This window comes from Sminthopsis crassicaudata, chromosome 3 (genome assembly GCF_048593235.1).
Source record: "Sminthopsis crassicaudata isolate SCR6 chromosome 3, ASM4859323v1, whole genome shotgun sequence".
Taxonomy (NCBI): domain Eukaryota; kingdom Metazoa; phylum Chordata; class Mammalia; order Dasyuromorphia; family Dasyuridae; genus Sminthopsis; species Sminthopsis crassicaudata.
In genome coordinates, this window is record NC_133619.1 from 14,929,690 (window position 1) to 14,942,189 (window position 12,500).

The 12,500-nt window shown below is 39.8% G+C and overlaps 1 protein-coding gene across 1 annotated transcript in view; it reads left to right on the plus strand.

The window, feature by feature from the left end:
- The window catches only part of LEKR1 (leucine, glutamate and lysine rich 1), a 162,429-nt gene that overhangs the window by 83,585 nt on the left and 66,344 nt on the right, over positions 1–12,500 (plus strand). Inside the window, exon 5 of the mRNA XM_074298067.1 lies at positions 1,009–1,187. Coding sequence (XP_074154168.1) covers positions 1,009–1,187 — 179 coding nt within the window. The remainder of the gene's footprint in view (positions 1–1,008; positions 1,188–12,500) is intronic.

Below are 12,500 nucleotides of genomic sequence, written 5' to 3' on the forward strand. Positions count from 1 at the left end.
TCTGCCTAGTTATTGGGGAATAGTAGTAGTAGGTTAGTGTTAGAGAATATTATTGAGCCATATAATAATATGAGTATGAAGACTTTAGAGAAATATGGAAAGACAGATACCCAAAGCAAGCACTTATTGCCTGGCCCAGTTTGTTCCCTCAGTTTATTGATCTGAGGGAAGTCTTAAAACATCTGAAAGTGAGTATTGAAGTGAGTTCAGAGGCCTTTTTTTTTCTTTTTTTGAGGCTGGGGTTAAGTGACTTGCCCAGGGTCACACAGCTAGGAAGTGTTAAGTGTCTGAGACCAGATTTGAACTCGGGTCCTCCTGAATTCAAGGCTGGTGCTCTATCCACTGCACCCCCTAGCTGCCCCCTCAGAGGCCTTTTTACTGGAAAATGGGCCTTCAAAAGTCAGAAGCAAATTTTACCCCAAGAGGGAAATAATTACTACATTATGTGCCAACTTATATCCACATAGAAAGGCTTCCTAGAATCTAGAGCCCCTAAAGCAGGTTTCAGGGGTCTTAAAGATTGTCTAGTCCATCCCTTTATTTTAGAGATGAGAAGACGGAGGTTCAGAAAAGGAAACATAACTTGCTTCAAGGTAGGGGAGTAATAAGTCAGGACTTAAGATTCAAACTCAGGTCTCTTAGCTCCCAGTCCAAGGCCCTTTCACCTGCACCAGTCTACTTTTCGTCATATTTTTCCTTGCCAAAGTACTGACTGTTCTTATAAAGCCATAGTCAGAGAATATATTTATACAGCAAATGTATTCTAAGCCATCTTAAAAATTGTGAGAATTTTTGAGTGTCCAGAATACAGAGGGGGGGAAAAAACCCTTTGTTATTGGGGAAATTGCAAATTAAAATATCCAATTGTCTATTGAGATCATTAACAATTTCTTCTTAGATTTCAAATATTAATAATAAAAAAGAAACTAGAATATTATTTTCTAACAATCAATTCTTTTCACTTTTCACATCTGAAAACTTCCTACTGATCACATTTTTCCCTTACAGTAAGAAGCTGGAGCAGCACCATGTGATGCACAAGAAGACACTTATGTTACTCAAATTTTCTAAGAGAGAACTAGCAAGCATTAAAAATGAAGTCACTTACACGCTCCAGAATTGGGCTTTCCTGAGTGAGGAAATGTCGCTACAAATTAAACACATCAGTAAAGAAACAGTTTTGGCAGGTTTGTCACATTCCTCTCGGGATATAATGGTCTCTTTTTTTGAGTGGTGGAACATGAGTTAATGAGTTTTTTTTTTCCAATATGGGAACCAAAAGTAAGGATTTCTTCCCTGTAATTATTCTTTGTCTCTACTCCTTTTTTATTCAGTACAATCCTGAATACCACCTGACACCTTTATTTATATAGTTATATTTTATGCTTGAGTTTTGTATGTAATTTTCTCATGAGCTTCGTTCTAAAGAGAACTGAGACAGAAGGGCTCTATGAAGTTCTTTTCCTCCCTCTTCTTTTTCCCCCTTCCTCCCTCTCTCTTTATCTTCCTTCCTTCTTCCTCTCTCTCCTTCCTTCCCTCCCTCCTTCCCTTACTCTTCCCTCCCTCCTTCTCTCCTTCCTTCCTTCCTTCTCTCCCTTCCTTCCCTTTTCTTTTTGCAAGGCAATTTGGGCTAAGTGATTTGCCCAGGGTCACCCAATTAGTGTCAAGTCTCTGGGACTGAATTTGAACTCAGATCCTCCCCATTCCAGGTCTTTTGATTCAGATGAGCAAGATGAACTAGATTCAAAGATAAATAAAATCTTGTAGGCTCTGCTTAGCTGGCTGGATATGTTGTATTCTAGAACAGGGTTTCTTAAACTTTTTCCAACTATGACCCTTTTCCCTGAGAAATTATGTGACCCCAGGTATATAGGTATATAAAATAGATATACAAATTAAACATTTACTAATGATAAATCATAATCACAATCAGTTATAAGGCTCCATATAGGATTGTAACCTACAGTTTAAGAAGCCAAGCTCTAAAGAGCTTGGTCTGGGGTGGTGACTCTTCTGGAGGAAAAAAAAAAAGCTACATATAGCTGACACTTCGGGAAATGAAATATTCCTTTCCTTGAGGGGAAAAAATAAATCAATTCTGTATTTTCCTCTAATCTAAAGACTGGTTGTAGAAGGGTCTCCATCTCTCTAAGAATCACACTAAAATAGAAATGGAAGAATCTAGTTTTTTGTCTTGTGAGAAGGAAACACTTTTTAGAAAACTGCACTTGAAGCCAGAAATTGTCCTTTCATTTTTCCAGTTACATGTGAAGATAGTTTTCAACATTCTTTTTTGTAACATTTTTGAGTTTCAATTTTTTCCCTTCTTATTTCACCCTCCCCAAGACAGCAAGCAGATAGAGGCTAAATATGTTTAATCATTTTAAACATATTTCCATAATGATCATGTTGAGAAAAAAAATCAGACCAAAAGGGAAAAAGCTATGAGAAAAAATTTTAAAAGGCAAAAATAGTATGCTTTGATCCACATTCAATCTCCATATTTCTCTCTGTGTATGCAGATGGCATTTTCCATCCTATGTCTATTGGAATTGTCTTGAATCATTGCATTGTTGAGAAGAGCCAAATCCATCACGGTTGATCATCACGTAATCTTCTTGTTATGTACGATGTTCTCTTGATTCTGCTCACTTCACTCAGCATCAGTTTTCATAAGTCTTTTCAGGCTCTTGTGAAATCCTCCTGCTGATCTTTTCTTACAGAATAATAATATTCCATAACTTATTCAGCCATTCTCCAACTGATGGGCATCCAATCAGTTTCCAGGTTCTAGCCACTACATTTTTGCACACGTGGGTCCTTTTCCCTTTTTTATTATCTTTTTATGATATAGGTGCAGTAGAGACTGGATCAAAGAGTGTGCACAGTTTGAGAGCTCCAAGTCATATTTCCAGTTCCAGTTCACAACTCCACCAACTATGCATTAGTGTACCAGTTTTCCCACATCTCCTCCAACATTTATCATTATCTTTTCCTGTCATTTTAGCCGATCTGAGAGCAGTGAGATAGCATCTTTCGGGCATTTCTCTAATTAATGGTGATTTAGAGCATTTTTTTCATATAACTATAATGTAAGCAAGGGAGGCTCCATTACAAAGTACAGAGTAGGGCAGAAACCAGCTTCCACAAGAGACCCAGGGAAGGAGCAGGCTGAAAGCTCATCACCAGGAGCAGCACTGTTGGACCATTCGGCCTGAAGGCACGGACAGTTTCTCTATGTGTCGGTCCTGGCCACACATGCTTGCTAAGCCCGCGCTCTGGCCATGCACGTTCTCTACAGTGTCCTGCCACACTAAATCTGACGGTGTTTGCATGAGGGAAACCTTCTATCACTATTTACTATCATTCTGTTTTATCACATTTTTGGTTGGTTGGCTACAAAACAAAACAAAACAAAACAAATAACCATGGGGGCACTGGAACCAAGATACTGAGTAAGCACGCGATCACAGAATATCTTGAGCATAGGTAGTTTTCCTGGGCGTCACCTTTGAAGCGCGAGAATTCTGTTAAATGGAGTAATTCAGAAGAATTAGCTGCGTGAAGAGGCAGGCAGGCCCCAGGAGTACTTCAAAGGCTGAGTGTTCATTTCTCTAGTTTCCAAAAAAAAAAAAAATTGATAGACTGGCGTTATACCTTGGGTGCCATAACTCAAACATCTAGCTATGCTACGGGCACAAAGTGTAGGACAAAGAGCCCGATCCCTGGGCACTCTTAAATGGCAGGGGGGCCTGTATCTTAAACGCATCAACTCTGTTCTTTCTCCTCAATTGCTGGTTACCCAAAGGCCCATCCCAACTAGTGAATATGGAGCGAACTCACTTGTCCCAACAAACAGAAGTCAGGGAAGTTAGAGTGATATAGCTCTTATTTGTGTTTATAGACACAGATATATACTTACCACATACTGAGCAGAATGAATGAGTTCTTGAACTAGAACAGGCTCAAGCCAGAAAAAAAAAGATCCATGCTCACCTAAGTATGTATGGAGACAAGCTGGGAATCAGGGACATGCTGAAAAACCGGGTTCTTCCACATGTCCATGATTCTTAAGCCTTTCCCATCCCTGGAATGTCCTCTGTCCGGTGGTTCTACAGAGATACTGGGTTTAGTATCTTATTTATTCAGGGACTTTGTGATTTAGAGACTTATGAAGTCCCTAAGCAGGTCAGCCTCCTGTTGGTCTCCAACAATCGGGAGTCACGTATCTTCCCACGTGCAGCGGATGGCAGACACTCCAACAGGAGAGACTACATGTACATAAACTGAATCTTGGCAGTTCATTGAATAGGAAGGAGAGTGACATGATCAGATACAGCTGAGGAAAATCCCGTTGACATCAGTGGGAAGCTCATAAGAAATGCAAGACAATGATGGCTGAAGTAAGCATACTTTTTTTTCTTTTTCTTTTTCTGAGGCTGGGGTTAAGTGACTTGCCCAGGGTCACACAGCTAGGAAGTGCTCAGTGTCTGAGACCAGATTTGAACTCAGGTCCTCCTGACTTCAGGGCTGGTGCTCTATCCACTGCGCCACCGAGCTGCCCCCAGTAAGCGTACTTTTAATCACTGAGTAAGCTGGACTTTGTTCAGCAGAATTTAAGCGAATATGTCATTTGCATATCTTAAACATAGTCAGAGTAAAAGAGGAAAGTTCTGTCTTTGAATCTTTTGCATCCTCGAGGGAAGAGCTGGAGTTCAGGAGATGGGGCTTGGCAGTTTACCTCTGACCTGAACCCACTCCATGACTAGTTCTCCAACCTCTCTGAATACGTTCCCTTCTCTGGACAAAATCATCCCTGTGCTGTGCGCTCCCATCAAACCCTTTGGAGCTTCACCTGCTTGTCAGAGCATTGATTACCATTGCTTTTGAGCAGAAATGGGGCCCCCGGACCGTCCTGAGGATCCCTGTCAGCTACAGAGTGACATGGAAAACCGCAGGACAACATTGTCTATGTTCTATTATGTTTACTTGGTTAAATCTTCTCAATTATATTTTAATCTGGTTCTGAGTGCCCTTAGGTATGTTACAGGTGGCAATAATGCCTCTGTTTTAGAGTATTGGTCAAGTTTCTTTTAGAAATGGTCTACTTAACGAACAAATAGGCATTGCATCTTCCTGTCTTCCAGGCACTATGCTAGGCCCGTGAAGGATACAACACAAATCCCTCAAAATCCAATAGGCTTCATCCCTAAAGAAGATAATAATCTTGGGGTGGCTGGGTGGTTCAGTGGGTAGAGCACCAGCCTGAAGTCAGGAGGACCTAAGTTCAAATGTGGCCTCAGACACTTAACACTTCCTTGCTGTGTGACCCTGGGCAAGTCACTTAACCCCAATTGCCTCAGAGAAAAAAAAAATATATATATATATTATATATATTTATATATATATATGTATATACATATATACATAAATATGTAAAACATACATATATATACATTCATATATTTATATACGATATATAAATATGTATAATATATATTTATATATAAATATATATGTGTGTATACATATACATATATATGTGTGTGTGTATGTATACACACACACACACACACACACACATACACATATAAATCTTGTTAGGGAGATAAGACAGCCATGAAAAGATCCTCAGCAACACCAGACATTATTTAAGTGACAAATGAGTGACAGGGGAATCAAAGTGACTGAAATCCTGCTTACTTGTAGAAACTTTTAAGGAAATATTTACAGTTGGCTGTTTAAAAGCCTGTGTGCAGGAAATGTGCAGGGTCTTCACGGAATTTAAAACTAATGACTATTTGAATTAGAATTTGTTAACATTTTTCCTGTTGTATTAACCTCACCTGCTTCTTAAACCTGGCTTGTTTCTTTGACTACGTGAATCACTACCTCCTAAATGTGATTAAGTGAGCTGGGCTCGGATTCCAGCAACATGAGAAGCAGCTGGGAGACGTGAGGAAGGCGGACTGACTTCATCCGCGGGGGCCAGAGTGGGTTTGGGAAGCGGGAAGCAGGCTCCTGGCTGCATGAAACGGCTGTGAGTCAGATAACCAGGCTCACATCCTCCTCCTTCACTCAAGGATGGAAGGGACCTTGGGAGCCACTGAGTCCTGCCCACCCCTTACAAGATTCCCAGTGAACGGTCATCCAACCCTAGTGTCAAGACCTGCAGTGAGGGGGATCCCTCTGTCCCCGCCATCACCTCGGAGAATTCTTAAAGCTCTTCATGTGCCAAGAAGCACGAGCCTGACCCCGCTTCCAACTTCGGCGGTTGGACACTCATCCCCCTGCATCTCCTTTGCCAGGATCAGCACTCCTCTAGAGCTCTTTCACCCGGCTGGTGGCTGTCTGCCTTCCAGACCACCCAGTGCCCTCCCCGCAGTTTATTTAGGATGTAGTCTGAGCAAAGAGCATGACAGTACGGTCTATTCCCTCAGCCATCCTGGACTGCACTTCCTTCACCCCCAAGACCACGTGTGGTCTCTCATGTTACTGAGCTTCCTGCCAGCAAGGCAGCCTGGATCAAGAGTTGGCAATGGGCTTCAGGAGACTTGGATTTGGCTGTGTGATCTTTGGCAAGTCATTTTGTCGCTGAACCTCAACTTCTTAATCTATAAAATGGGAATAATAACATATGTAGAACTTACCTCATAGGTTTGTAGAGAGGTTTAAATACAATGAAGAATGGGAAAGCCATTGCAGACGGTAAAGAACTGTGCAAATGCCAAAAAGCCTTATTTAAAATTCCAGATCTTTTTCACAAGGACTTGTATCTAGCCACGTGTCTTCCATCTTATCCTTGGTAAGGTTCATTCACCCAAGTGCTAGTGTTTTCTCCCTGTTATATTATGATTTAGTAGATTCAGTTGTTTTCTTACCTATTAAGTCTTTTTTAAAAATTTGGATTCTGACTGTAACTCAATGTTTTAGCCACGTGTCCCCTGCAAATTAGATAATGGGGGGATAGATGTCTTCCTCCAAAAGGTGCTTTTAAACAGAACAGGGCCCAGGACACATTTCTGGGTTGAACTCCTGCAGATTTCCCTTCTGGAATGATGAGCTTTTGGGTCTGGTTGTTCAACTAGTTCCTAATCCCCCTAATCTGTACTGTCATCGAGGTCATCTCACCATCATGTCCCACGAGAAAGCATGAGACACTTGGTGAAATGTTCTGTTGACCTTTTAGGTGACCTTTATTTCTAGCCATCCCCAGTTATACCCATTTAATTGCCCTGTCGATTAAGGACGTGAACTTAGTCTAGCATCACCTGTTCTTAAAGAAGCCATGCTAGTTCTTTGGGATCATGGCCCTCCAATCATCATTAACCATCCCTTTACTAAGAGCTAATAGTTTCCCCAGAATCAGAGTCAAACAACCCGCCTTCTAGTTCCTCCCTCTCCCCCTCCCATTATTATATGGGAATCAGGATCTTGCTGGGTCCCCCTCAGTCCCACCAGTGCCTCTCCCACTCTCAAGGGTCATTCAGCCTTCACATCAATCACTGTGGTCGAGGGATCCTGTCTTTGGCCCTTTCAGTTGCCTTAGATCCAGCTTCTCCAGGCTGGGCACCTGGAAGGCCCCATTAGTCAGCTTTGTTCTGTCCTGCCAGAGAGAGCCCAAGTCCGAAGGAACCTCCACTGGCACTCGTTCCAGCTCCCACCTGGCAAAGACTTCTCCCTCCAACATATCCAACAAGTGGTCCTCCAGCCTTGGTCCAGGGAGGGCGAGCTCCTAATGGTCAGTTCCCTTGTTGGCAAGAAGCTGGCATTTTCCTCTTTGCCACTTTCACCTGTTTCTCTTTCTTCTGTTTCTGGGCCCAAATATATCACGTGGTACCCTTCCTGCACATGAAGGTAATGATCATGTGCCTTCACCAGAATAAACAGCTCTGGTTCCTTCATCTCCCCTCACGAGACCCCAGCCTGAAGTCAGGCCTTTTATCATTCACTTGTCCCCCTGTGGACACTTTCTGACATAAGGGGGAAGCCTCCCTTCAGCTGACGTAATCATGGCACAAAGAAGATGACAGGTAAAGTTATACTAAACCAAGTGCAAAAACGTCCCCACCTCCTGTCACTGCTTTTAAAAATATGAAAATTTTCTCCTGGTTAAGTTGGAAAGGCAGCCGGCCACCGGATGACCAAAGATTGTCTGTGTCCCCAATGGATGAAGACAAACCTGGAAGCCCTGGAGCAGCCAGTGGTCATTTGAGGCAGGAAGCACCTCTGTGATCTCCGAATGCTGCTCCTTAGCCAGAGGGCCATGCTCTTCCCTCATGTTGTTAACAAGAACTACCCATCCACACCTAGCAGGAAGCAGAGAAAGCGTCCAGAAAAAATGGAGCAGATCTAGGGCAAGTTACCCTAGAACAGCAGAGACGACCATGGACTTAAGAGAAAACCAGCTTTGGCAATTGAGAGCTGGCCTACCCTGGGAGACAGTGAAGGGAGTGAGCATGAGTCTCACATGAAGAAAAAAGAACCCGGGGCATGAGTTTGGACTCTGTTTTGGATCCATTCTTCCCATAGATGCTGTGAATATTTGTATCATCTTGGTAAATATCTTTGCTTTGAGCTAAGTGGATCTGTCGGTTGACTTTTAAACATCAGCTTACTGGTGGGGACTCGAACCTTTTACTTTTAGGAGTGTGAATCTACATTTAAACCCGGGGTGAAGGCTATCTCCTTAGGAGGATCTAACCAGTGAATATGAATCTGACTTGAGGGGCTGGGGGTTGTAGCCAGAATGAGGGCCCTGCAATAAAAATACGCTGGCCACATTTTAATACTCCACATAATTTTCCACATGCAGTCTGACTGAGGCAGAGTGGAGCAGAACTATCAAATCCTGACTCCCAGAAATGTTAACGGGGCTCAAGAGCATATTAGTTTTGGGGTGCTATGTCTGTGACCTGCAGTCAATGAAAACCCCCATATCTTCTGCATGAACTTCTGTAATGATGTCTCCTGTCATCGACGTGTGACTTTTGATAGGTTTAAAATTCTATATGAATCATATTTATTCCTATTAAATTAAATTCATATTCTATATGAATTATATTCATCCCTATTAAATTTTATCTTTGATTTATTCCACGATTCTAGCCAGGGATATGTTGGAGCTAGCTCTAACCATCTTGTGAGCATTTTTATCTCAGAAACTGTCAGTCACTACAAATCAGGACTCAATTTATTGTTGACTGTCTAGACTTTTTCAAAGTGTTAATTATGCAGATTAAACTTAAAAGTGTATTTTTTTCCTCCAGAACCCAGCTGTTAAACATTTCCAAACATACTTCAATATTGCTCTGCCCACACTGCCTAAACTCAGCGGGAAGGCGTCTGAAGGGTCAAAGAATGAAAATAGCCCCAGACTGGAGGTCTAGGGACTGAAAGCTAAAAATGTTATAATTCTACCACAGTCCTATCATCCCCACCACCACCATCACTACTACTGCTACTATTACTACCACCACCACCATCACCACCACTACTACCACCGGCACTTAAGTAGATGATGCTTTTAAGATTTGCAATGCACTTCATTTACATCCATTTTGGCTTCCCAGTGCCCCTTCTTCCAGTCTATCAAGATCTTTTTGGATTCTGACTTAATTAGCCAAAAAGTATTTCAAGTACCTACTATGTGCCAGACTTTGTTATGCTTGGGATACTAGATTTCCTGTCTTTCTGTGTTTGGAACTCTAAAACAGAGTCACTTCCCTTACGGGTCCCTATTCTTTTTCATTCAGAAAATCGTGCTGCCATGTTGTTCAAAATCAGTTTCGGAAGTACAGACCTCCTCAGGGTTTCCTCCACTATATCTGGTTAAGGGATCTTAGGAAGCGGGACTTTCACTCTTCAGACTCATTTTCCCAATCGTTAAAATGGGAATAATGATAACAATAACAATTTCACTGGACTAGGGTAAGAATCAAAGAAGATTTTATATTTTTTCATACAAATATACCCACATATATAATATCTATTTATGTATATAAACAGACATCCATATATAAACATATATGTGTATACAAAACAATGTATAATACAAGCTAGTATTATTTAGTGTTCTACTACATTTGTCCTTCATAACTAGATTAAACCAGGATGCTGGGTTGTACTGTTGCTGTTTTTGCAAAAAATTTAAATGATCAGTTTATATATTCTCAGAAGGATCAAACATTTCTATTGGTATTAACTCTTAAAACCAAAAAATTGCTAATGTTTACATGCATTTTTGATGATAAGAATAACCTCTTCTTTCCCCTTCTCTGTCCCCCATGAATTTTTATGATAATCTTCATTTTCTTTTTTTATTCCCTTCCTCTCTTTTCTCTCTTTTCCTATTCTTTTTGAAAGATGATGTCAAAAAAGTAGTCGATAGTGTCAGGGGCCCCAGGGAGGTCAAGGAGGATTAAAATAGATTTTCAAAAGTCACTGGGTTCAATGCTGAGGTCATTTGTGGTCTTGCGGAGAGTGTTTTCTTTAGAGTGGAAGAGACAGAAATCAGATAACATCTTCTAGCAAGTTGGCAGTGAGGGTATGAGAAGCAGACATGACATTCTTCATAGACTCGTATTGTGGTACATATACACATGTATATGCCTTTATACATATACATATATTTATATATGTAAGGGAATAGGAAAGAAAAAAGATGATATAAAAGGCAAAACTGAAGATGCATGAGAAATGGATTGATTGATGGAGCAAGATCATTGGGGAAACCACCAGGGAGGGTATCAGTGTTTCTAGAGAGTTCCCAATTCTTCCAAGGCCAAAAAGGAGAATATGTGGAAAATATATTGAAATTTATTGAAGATTTTAGACTATGGCAGGATAATTGAGGTTCTTACTGAGTCTTAATCTCTGTAAATATGATACTGATATTTAAATCAGGAAGAGCCAAAACAGAGAAAGAAAATTATACACCAATTTCTCTAATAAATATTGATTTAAATTTTTAAAATAAAATATTAGTAAAAAGGTTACAACAGTTTATCATCACGATAATACCTTATGGCCAATTGGGAGTTATACCAGGAATGCAGAACTGGCTCAATACTAGGAAATCTATCAACATGATTGACCATATCAACAATAAAATTAACAGAAATCATATTGTTCTCTCAATAGATGCAGAAAAAGCTTTTGATTAAAAAAAAAAAGCACTTATTCCTATTAAAAGTACTACAGAGCATAGGAATAAACTTAGTTTCCTTTAAAACGATAAGCAGCATCTATCTAAAACCATCATCAAGAATTATACGTAATGGAGATAAGCTAGAAGCATTCCCACTAGAAATGTTAGTTTAGCAATAAGAAAAGAAAAAGAAGTGAAAGGAGTTAGAGTAAATAATGAGAAAACAAAACTATCATTCTTTGCAGTTGACATGATGGTATACTTAGAGAATGGACTTAAAAATTACTTGAAACAATTGACAACAAATTAACAAAGTGGAAGGATATAAAATAATCCCCCTATAAATCAGCAATATTTTTATATATTACAAATAAAGCAGCAAGAGATAGAGAAATTCCATTAAAAATAACAACAAACAATATAAAATACTTGGGAATCTACCTGCCAAGATAAACCCAGGAACTATATGAACACTGTTACAAAACACTTTTCACAAAAAGTCAGATCTAAGCAATTGGAAAAATATCAATTGCTAGGGGTAGTCTGGGCTAATAAAAATGACAATTCTACCTAAATTAATCTACTTAGAACCAACCAAACTGCCAAAACTTTATTTTATAGGCCTAGAAAAAATAACAAAATTCATCTAGAAGAAGAAAAGATCAAGGAGATTCATGGAAAAAATGCAAAGAAAGGTAGCCGAGCCATAGTCGGTGATAGAAATCTACTGTTTGGTAAACCCCCAAAACTCCAGCTTCAGGATGAGAACTCAATAATTGACAAAAACTACTGGGAAAACTGGAAAATAATATGGCAGAAATTAGGCATAAACCAATATCTCACACCATTTATTTATGTGTAGCATTTATCTTATAAAGTTGAAATGGGTTCATGATTTAGACATAAGTAATTTGGGAAAGCAAGGCATAGTTCACCTCCCAGATCTTGAGAGAGAAGAGGAATTTATGGCCAAGAAAAAGAAAATAATATGAAATTCAAAATGGATAATTTTGATTACATTAAATTGAAAAAGCTTTGCAGAAACAAAACCAATGTAGCCAAGATTAGGGGAAACAGAAATCTGGGAAACTTTTTATGGCCAATATCTCTGCCAAAGGCTCATTTCTAAAATATATTTTAAAACTGAGTCAAATTTATAAGAATACAAGTCATTCCTCAGTTAATAAATTGTCAAAGATTATGAACAGATAATTTTCAGATGAAGAAACAAACTAAAGCTATTTCAATTCATGAAAAAATGCTTTAACTTACTATTGATTAGATAAATGTACATTAAAACAACCCTGATTTACCACCTGACACCTATCAGGCTACAATGACAAGAAAAGAT